The sequence below is a fragment of the Microtus oregoni genome, unplaced genomic scaffold (genome assembly GCF_018167655.1).
Source record: "Microtus oregoni isolate MIOR12 unplaced genomic scaffold, Mior012 000003F_ref0000135, whole genome shotgun sequence".
Lineage (NCBI taxonomy): Eukaryota > Metazoa > Chordata > Mammalia > Rodentia > Cricetidae > Microtus > Microtus oregoni.
Window position 1 is genome coordinate 73,431,484 of NW_024543062.1, and position 9,974 is coordinate 73,441,457.

General features: G+C 38.6%; 1 protein-coding gene across 1 annotated transcript; it reads right to left on the reverse strand.

Annotated features, from left to right (window-relative positions):
* Nucleotides 1-2,902: 2,902 nt before the first annotated feature.
* Nucleotides 2,903-3,186, reverse strand: LOC121446603 (cytochrome c oxidase subunit 7A2, mitochondrial-like). The gene has a single exon (XM_041649321.1). It carries the CDS (start codon nt 3,152-3,154, stop codon nt 2,903-2,905), a length of 252 nt encoding a protein of 83 aa, XP_041505255.1. The 5' UTR covers nt 3,155-3,186.
* Between the last annotated feature and the right edge of the window lie 6,788 nt (nt 3,187-9,974).

The following is a 9,974-nucleotide window of genomic DNA, read 5'->3' on the forward strand; positions in this document are numbered from 1 at the left end:
TTGTGACTATTAGTTATTTTATCTGACTGAGCTCAGTTATGAACAGGAACTTGAGAGCTACTGAGTGAAAGGCAGAAAATCCTTTGTGAACACAAAGTTCTGTGCATCAGGACTCGAGGACAATGAGTGTGTGTGTGTGTGTGTATAAATACACACACATGCATATATAATATATACCATATATTAATTATTTTTATTTTGAATTTTATGTGTTATTTGATCATATTCACCTCTCCTCCAACTCCTCCAAAATCCATTCCCTTCCCTACCAGTCCAGTTGTGGCTGTTGACGCAAACGTGTTGCAGAGGCAGCCTTGTTCTGTTGGGAAGTGATGGTGAATGGAATTTGTGTTAACAACATATATTTCATTTATAGTTTCCTTTGGGGCCAGCTCAAAGGATACGTGGTATATTTTCCAGCTGTAAAGAGTGTAATTTCATTGGTAAAAGAAGATGAACACTTTCTTACCTCTTTATTTATGTTTGTTTTGTAGCAACTTCTGTTTCTTTTTATTGTTGTTATTACCCCTAGAAAGCTCAAGATGGCTTTGGGCTCAAGGTCCTTCTGTGAAGCATCTCCAGTGCTATCTCTCATTGTACTAACTTTAAGGTATGGTCCTGAAGTCTATCTATCCTGAGAACCATAGCCTTTATCTGGAAGGAGACAAATAATAAACACAGGACCAAGATGATTTGTGAGAAATTTCTGTATGTTTACTATTAAAAATTATTTCTGGATAAAAGAGAATTTCTACAAAGGCAAAAAGTACTTATTTGTGTCTGTTGAAGTCTGTAGTTGGACAGAGGTGACATTCTTTAATGTTTTACAGCTATTCATAGATAAAATATTGAAAACCCTGAAACATATAGAAGTATTAAATTTGACATTAATCATTAATTCTTTAAGATTATCAATTATCAAAATCTTAAAAGTTGGATCTCAGAAAATGTTAAATATGTAAAAATCTTTGGTATGTCCTACAAGTCATGATGTTAAATATTAATAATCATTACTCGATGTGCTCTTCTAATTAGTGAGGTGTGAGGAATGGTTGGTCTATAATCAGAGTGATGTAATATTGTAGACTATTTCTTTACAAGACTAGACACACAACTGACTCATTAAGCAATTTCTGTTTGCTGTTGCACCATGTTCCTACCCTTAGAGATCTCAGCTGGCCAAACTTAGTATGCTAGGTAAAAATAGATTAGCTATTACATTTGTATTGGAAGTCAGAGTTCTGCACATCTCTCTGAAACCGAGTGTGATGTGGCTGAGCCATGACAAATAAAAACATGCATCTAAGATCATCAATTACTCTTATAATATTATCTTGGGTTTTTTTTTAAGTTAGATCCCATAAATTTCTGTGCACATTTTAAATAATGTGCAAAATTATCAACCTCTTTTAGTCCCTGTTACTGAATGAGTGCAGATTATGAAGGGTTGTACTGAGGGGTCTTCCTTTGTCCCCTGTTCTTTTTACAGCTTTGTGTTATGGTAAACTGGAAGCCCTACCTTCTGCTCTAGTTAGGTTGGTAGAACATCCATGATGTATGTCTCCATCAGTTACTCTATCCCAACAGCCTGCGCTACCCCACCATTCATCTCTGCACATTCACGTGTTAGTCATCTTTCAAGTCTCACTGAATGTTCTGCCTGTGCCTGCTTTCCTTTGATGGCTCTGTTCTCTAGGATCTCTACCTCACTTCTACTCGTCACCAACTTGTTGGCATCACTCATTAGGCAGGTGCTACAATACACACTTCCAAGGTGCTTACTAATTCTAAGCATTGTGCTTGGAATGTAATTTCGCTTATACAGGAATTGAATCTCATGAGCAATGTATACTATTTTCCTCATTTTGTAGATCAGGTAGGAAGTAAGAATGAAGGACACAGGTAAAATAAAAGAAAGATTGATTCAAATGTGTTTTCTTTTTCTTCTGTCTTTTTTTTGAGTCAAGGTTTCTCTGTGTAGCCCTGGCTGTACTAGAATGTGCTCTGTAGACAAGCATATTCTAGTGTAAACACAGAGGTCTTCCTGTCTCTCAAATATATTATCTTATTTGCTAAAGATTATGCTACTACCTACTTGCCCACCCCCAGTGTGTGTATGTGCAGATACACATGCATGTGCATTTGAAGGTCAGAATGTAAACGTCAAGTGTCTTTTGTTAGGAGTTATCTGTCTTGTTTTTGAAACAGGGCTTCTCACTGGCCTTGGTCTTGCTAATTGGGCTAGGCTGACTGGCTAGTGAATCTTTTTCAACCTTCCTATTACTGGGATTACAAACATGTATTATTACTCCCAGCTTCCTTACATGGGCTTTAGGCTTTAAAATTTGGTCCTCGTGCTTGTGTGGCAAGCACTTCATAAGCTGAGATATCTCCCTTAAAGCTTTCATCCACTTTAATGCTATTATTATTATTGTAGGTTTCACGTCAATATTTTCATGCAGATATATCACTGTACTTTGGTCTTATTCATCTCACTGTACTTCTTTGCCCCACCCACTCTTGGCCCTCTTGCTGATCCTTCTTCTCCCATCAAATAGTTCTCTCTTCTGCTTTCATCGTGTGTGTGTGTTTATGTGTGTGTGTGTGTGTGTGTGTGTGTGTGTGTCTGTCCCCAGGAATGACATAGTTGGTAATTCTGTTGGAGGAAGCTGCTTGTTTGTTTTCTGGCTGCCCAGAATAACCACAAAGAAACTATATTATTTAAATCTCTGCTTGGGCCATTAGTTCTTACTCTTTTTTTTTTATGGTAAAGACTGCTTTATTGCTGACAGTTAGTACACATCAATAAATAGCGATCCCCAAAGAGCTCAGTTACTCATCAGATTCCTGGTCCATCAAGCGCTGAATGCAATTGAACCATGTGAAGCCTGGGATGATGAAGTCAGTTCTGCTTCTTGGGAAATGCAGCCATGGCTAACTGATAGATGGCGTATGCTATTCCACCAACTGTCAGAGCCATTGTGAGTCTGTAGAGGAGGGCATCAGCAGCCCCGCCCTTCAGATGCACTGGGATTCCATTATCCTCCTGAAACAGCTTTTGTTTCTCTGGAACTTTATTTTCAAAATTTCTCCGTGAAGTAGTGCTGATGGTCCTCTGGGCAATCTGACGGAGGGCCAGCAGATTCCGCAACATCTTGGCTCAGCTGCTGCCCACCAACCGCGACTACTGAACCTAGTTCTTACTTTTTATTGGTTAACTTTTACATCTTAATTTAAACCATTTCTAGTAATCTGTGTATCACCATGTGGCTGTGGCTTACCAGGTAAAGTTCCCAGTGTCTGCCCTGCTATAGGTCCAAAGCAGTTTCTTTATTCATTAGTGGTAATCACAGCATGCAGAGGGAAATCCCACATCATAATTCCATTTTCAGTTTTGAATAATCTTATTCTGAATTGTATAGTGACTGCAGAATATTATATTTTCACCACATGTGATTAAGGATTCCTCATTCCCCACATCTTCACCAGTATCATTGTCATTCACTAATTTAAAGATAACCACCCATCAAGTGATCTCAAAGCAGCTTTAGTTTATGTTTCTCTAATGTCTAAGAATGTTGAACACTTTTTCAAATATTTATTGATAATTTGTAGTTTTTGTAGGGGAATGTGTTACAGTTGTAGTGTTGCAGAGATATCCAGACTTATCAGGAAGTCAGGCTCTATTTACAGCTGCAATAGGACAGCTTTGGAGGGGTAGGGAGCCAAAACAGGACAGCTCTGGAGGGGTAGAGCCGCAATAGGACAGCTCTGGGGGCTGGGGCTGCAATAGGACAGTTCAGGCCTGGAGGATAGAGCTGCAATAGGGACAGTTCTGGAGGGGTAGAGCTGCAATAGGACAGCTCTGGAGGCTGGGGCTGCAATAGGACAGCTCAGGCCTGGAGGACAGGTGTCCTAACTAACTACCTGAAGCTGGGTGGTGGTGGGGGATGGTCTCCCCGCAAGTTATAGTTTTCCAACTCTTCTCCTGAAGAGCTGCTACAGCAGAGTTCTGCTCTGTTCGCTTAAGGGAAGATCCTAGCAGAGCTATCTGCTTCTTCTCTGGCCCAAAATGTTTCTTCTTTGCTAACATTCTGCTAAAGGGGAAGCCCCTGCAGAATGTAGTAATCTTCTCTGGCTCCAGCGAAAAGTTGTTACTTTTTTCTACCCAGCCTTGCTCAGACCCCCTTAAAAAGCATCCTAGCAAGGTTCTGTTCTGCTCTGCCTTCCTCAGGCCCCCTAGGGAGCGTCTCAGCAAGGTTTTTCAGCTCAGTCCCCTAAAGGATGTTCCAGCCTATTCTTCTAGTCTGTGCCAGTTAATGAAGGTCGTCACCCAAATAAATTTTTTGAGAAAGAGATTTATTTGGGAAGGAGGAGTCCAGGAGAGTGGCTCCTCTGCCAGGGAGGGATTAACAGTGGCCCCTAACTGAAGGGGCAGAGAGCCTTATATAGGGCTTCTTAGGGGTGCCGGTTTCCCAGGGAGAAGAGGGATTGGTTAGTTTTTCCCTGCTCAGGGATTGGTCAGTTTAGTTGGTCAGGGGCTGTTGAAATACGAGCGGTCGGCTGTGTCCCGCCACCCGGCTAGCTTTACCCGAAATAATTACACGGAAACTGTATTCTTTTAAACACTGCCTGACCCATTAGTTTCAGTTTCTTATTGGCTAGCTTTTACATATTGATCTAACCCATTTCTATTAATCTGTGTAGCCCACGAGCTGGCTTACCAGGAATGATCTTAACCTGCGTCTGTCTGGAGTGGGAGAACCATGGCGACTCCCTGGCTCAGCTTCTTTCTCCCAGCATTTTGTTTTGTTTACTCCGCCTACCTAAGGGTTGGCCTATCAAATGGGTCTAGGCAGTTTCTTTATTAATAAGAAATCACTCCCACATCAAGGGGCAGAGATGGCTCTGATTTTATGGCCAAACTGTGTTTCTTTCACTGGTCCATTTTAGGTTTTTGACTCTAATCTTAGGACCAGGGCATACTTCTTTCACTGGCTCTAATTCTAGGGACAAAGTGTGTTTCTTTGACACTAGTTTCAGAGTCAGGGCATATTTCTTTGGTCCTGGGATCAAGGATAAAGAAAGATGTTCCTTTCCCTGGCTCAGGTCTCAAACACAGGGTGTGTTTCTTTCACTGGCTCTGGGTTCAGAATCAGGGTGCCTAGTGATTGGTTGGTTTCCTGCTCCAGATGTCCCTTTTTCCCCTACAGTTTTTCCTTTGATGCCCAGCTATTTGATTAATGAGCTCATACATTTTGGATGATTTTGGGGGGCACATTTAATTTTCCTTTCATCCATGTTAGTCTTTTCTTTCCTTTTGTTTGGAATTTTAAAAAGTTAAAGCAAAAAGTTCCCTTAGATTTACTCATGTGCATAGTGTTTGGTCTTCAATTATGTATGAATATGGTATGTGTGTCTGGTGCCTGCAAAGGTCAGAAGGGAGCCTTAGTTCTCCTGGAATCATCATTACAGACAGTTGTGAGTCATCATGGGTTGTTGGTAATTAACTCCAGATCTTCTGTTAGAGCAACATTTTTTTTTTAAACTACTGAGCCATCTCTGCAGTCCCTGATTTGAAAGCTGCAGTTGATATTTTTCAAGCCACCTGACTCTGCCATTGTCCTGCACAGACTTCTAGGGGCATGGTTTGCATTTGTGTTAATCTCAACGTGTGTGTGTTGTGTGTGTTCATGGAGGAACAGAAAAACAAATATTAATTTATCATGTATTTGTAAATCATTTCTTCATCATTTTGAAACAAATTTCTCTCTCCAATAAGCAATTACTCATTAAGACACAGCACATGATATGAGATATTTAATCTGTAAGTATTCTATAAATAATGCCTTTACAAACCTCATTTATTGCAGTAATCTTTCTTGTGGGACATTGCATTGATGTAGTTATAGGTTGACTTTGATTCTATAGGATGAAGCTTAGGTAAACTTTCTATTCATTTATATTATCATGACTAATAATGACAGATGGGAAAAATAAATGGACGAATAAGACCCAAGACCACAGAAGCACACACCTACAAAACATATTTAGAATGATGAGAATGCCTGCATATATAGTGATTTTTTAACATCTGATACTCTGAAAACTTTTATAGCATACTGATATAATGTCTTTAAAACCCTTTTCCAAATAAAAATAATCATTGTTTCTGTTGTTACATCATCTGATTCATTATCAATACTATGTATGAGTGCTGATGCACCATCTGAAAGCTAATGACGAATCTGTAGTAATGCTGAGCATCCTGTAATAGCACGTCAGCATTTCACCACCTATGATTAGTCTTATCTCACTTCTCAGGGGCCACGGTGGCTTCATGTGTCCAGGGTGATTATCAACAAAACAGTGGAAAAACAAAAGCACGTTGCATCATCTTGGCAGAATAAACACTCTCACCATGTAGGTAGTAGGTAGGTCTGATTTGGAACTGAATCACTTAGAAGTCAAATGGTTAAGAATTGAGTGGGTGAGAAGAATCTTTGCCAAAATATATTTCCACATTAAAAACATGTCTTAGGTTGTTGGGTGCATGGATAGGAAAGATCAGCATGTAAAGATTAGATGGGAGATGGTTCATGCATAGCGATATACTTACATTCAGCCCCAGAATTAAAACACTAATGCTCTTAAAAACTTTCATGTAATAATTTGTGTTGAAATACTTTCTGACTCTTAGGCCCAATAATATGTGCACTATTTGTAGCTGTGCCCGCAATTCATAGAGGTTATTCAGACTCTCCTCAGAAGAATGCACAATTGTTGAAAATCACAGAAGAATAACTTTCCTGACATCTTGTTGGGAATGCCTTAAGTGTCATCTGGCTTGTTGTGAGTTAAATTAAAAAACCTCCAGTAGTGAAGGAAATCATGTGCTCTGTGTGGTCAGACGTGTGCTCTGTGTGGACAGACGTGTGCTCTGTGTGGACTGATGGAAGTCTCCTTTGTCTTCACTGGAAGTATTATTCTCAGACCTCCATCTCTGGCTAACATCCCTAGCCCTTTCTATGACCACTGGAAAGGAAATCATGTTCTTTTACGGGGGTTATTAGGGATAGTTAGCGATGTGATGGTTCATCCCTTAGACTTCCATGCACAGCCTTAAGTTAGGTGTTTCTACGTAAAAAGCTGCTGGAATTCAAATGGCCCAGCACAAGTCAGCTCACGGGAGGAGTTGCTCTAACGAATCACCTGGTGCTTTTGAGCTGTTCTATGAACTTGCTGTTTCTTTACCTATGGATTGCATAAACAGATTTTGTATCACTCTTGGCCTCTGAGTTTCCAGATTTCTTTCAGTTGAAGTAGTTGTTGTTACTAAAGTGAGGTGAGGTTTATAAAAGAAAGATAATGGAAATACACACAACATGCAGTAGAGATAGAATTTATTATTTAGAGAGAACATTTGTTGGACAGAATTACCAAACTCACTAAATATTAATATTAAATGTTAATATTAGTAACCATTAAATATATATTTCTGTAATGTAGAATGGTTTCTTTACTCTCTTAAGTCAGTTAAATATTTGCACTTATAGTATCACCGAGAAAGACGAGCTGGTGATACAGCAGCTGATGTGACTTTTACTCAAATGGACATCCGAGGCGGCTGCGTCACTGGGACACTGTCATCGCATCATTTCTTCTGCTCAGTATTTAGTTTCATCATCACTTGCTTCTCTGCTCCCTTATTGCCACTCTTTTTATTTTATGTTAGAGATGGTCTTGACTGTCAAGCCTTTTCTTGAACATTAGTTGACACAAGGGATAATCTGATTTCCGTGGTGGGCCCTTCAGTGGCCAGCTTAGGAAAGTGTTGTCCTAGAGGGTCATCTACATAATATCATTCAGCAGGTTCTCATAAATAGCCTCTTCTTAGAACAGGTAATTCATTCATTGTTTCTCACAGCGTCCTCATTACCTGTTATGATTTGTTTTTTTGAATCTAGAAGGACTTCCCACTTGAACAGTCTGATATTAAAATGTAGCTAGCTATTCCTGGAGGTTGATGCAGTTTGTTTATTTTAGCAACACTGATGTGTTTGGCCTGAGGGAGCTGAGCAGAGGACTTTCCAAGCCTTAGCAGATTCCAAGACAGGAGAGGTAATTACCTTGAGGAACTATTTTTATGTTTCTTCTATAAATATTGTAATAGGGAAATTCCTTTCTGTAGATTTTATTTTAGTGGTTGAGAAAGTACTGCAATAAGAGAAATTTTTTTTATTATCTTAAGGCTGTTGCTCTTATAAAAATAAAGGATGTCATGTGGCAGGAAATTAAGTGGAAATAGTCTATATGGTTTCTGTATTGCCTTTTCATTTGCCATGCCACACAATGTTAAAGTTACTTTCAGAAACTGGACCTAACACCCTCATTAATTTGACTCATTACTTGTATCAAGAAATAACAAGGAATGTTAATCTTCTTTCAGAAAATCAATTGCTTTGATCTTTTCTTAGAGCCTACTGGACCCAGAATCTTAATTAGCTTGTTTCCAATGCATTCTTTGGTGAATTACATCAGTTTCCGCAATCATTTCTTTATGGAAACAAAGGCATTTGTTTGATATACAAATTGTATCCCAGACCAGAGTCTGTCTTACAGGTTTAAGAAGAAAGGAAAAGATGTTCCCTCATTTTGAGAACTGTGTAGGTAGAAACTGTTGGTATGCATGAATTAGGAGAACAAACAGACTCACCTTGGAATGGTTTCTGACTTCCCTGAATAATCTATTCTAGGAAATCTAGATTTCATAATAGCCTTAGGACAGTTGGCATTTCCCTGTCTTGATTTGCATATGCTACTACAGTCTCCAAAAGTCAATTCCATGTGACTTTATTGCTTATAACTGGCTTTTCAAAGAGGACTATAACATATTATTCTAAAAATAATAGTTTTCTGTTACTGGACAATAATCTTTCTTTTGATTTTATCTTTACTCATAGAATGATTCATGATTAATAGTGAAATTTAAGAATTCAAATGAAAATTCATTTGCATCTTTGCTTTAGCAATTATTTTCATAGACAAGCTAAATTGTGTTTAGGATTTTCTTACATCGAATTGATTGACAATGTTACCCATCTCATAGACTCCTTGTGAGGACTAACTCCATTAATTAAAATCAATGACTTTGTTCTAAGTTCTTCAGTAGCATACTGATCATAGTTCCTTGAAAATTTGGTTGCATAAAACCTTCAGAAGTAATAGACAAATTCTGAGCCTAAACTGCTCACATCCTTGGTGGATTGTTGTAACACATGTGCGTAAGCACACACACACACACACACACACACACACACACACGACACATGACACACAAAAGTAACATGGGGAAAGCAGAAGGGATTTGGTGAGAAGGGGATTAAGAGTGAATAATTCGTAGGGTTTTGATGGAAGAGTATTACTTATATATATGAAATTATAAAATAAAACATGTTTTAAAAATAAAAATTAACACTTTCTAGGAAAATATGAACTATTTTAATGAATTTATAAATAGAATTCTAGGGAAGAAAGGAGTCAGAAAAAAGTGTTGAAGGAAAAAATGATCCAGTACTCTACAGTTAGATGCAGAATTGCAATTTACAGTTTCAAAACCTCACTAAAGCTAAGAAGTCTTAACAGTGAATACTATTCCTGGATATATCATAGTCAAAGTGCTGATAGAGAAAACATTGGAAGTGTCTAATGAAGGGAAATGTGGAAGGCAGATATGGAAAACTAAAGATAAGATAATTGGAGACTTCTCACTGCGAGCTGTAGAACTCAGACGACTTTGGATCATATCCACAAAGGGCTGAAGGAAAATGAAAGTAAGCTTTCTGACAAGACTCAGCCAAGCTGTTCTTCAAAGACAAAGGCAAAATGGAAACAAATGCAAATAAACCAAATTAAGATCGTTTGTCTGAAGATCTGCCCTGTGGGAAACATTAGCATGACTTTCTCTTAGTTTG

Coding starts and splice junctions, on each gene's coding strand:
- LOC121446603 (XM_041649321.1), bottom strand. CDS start 3,154: ATGTTGCGGAATCTGCTGGCCCTCCGTCAGATTGCCCAGAGGACCATC.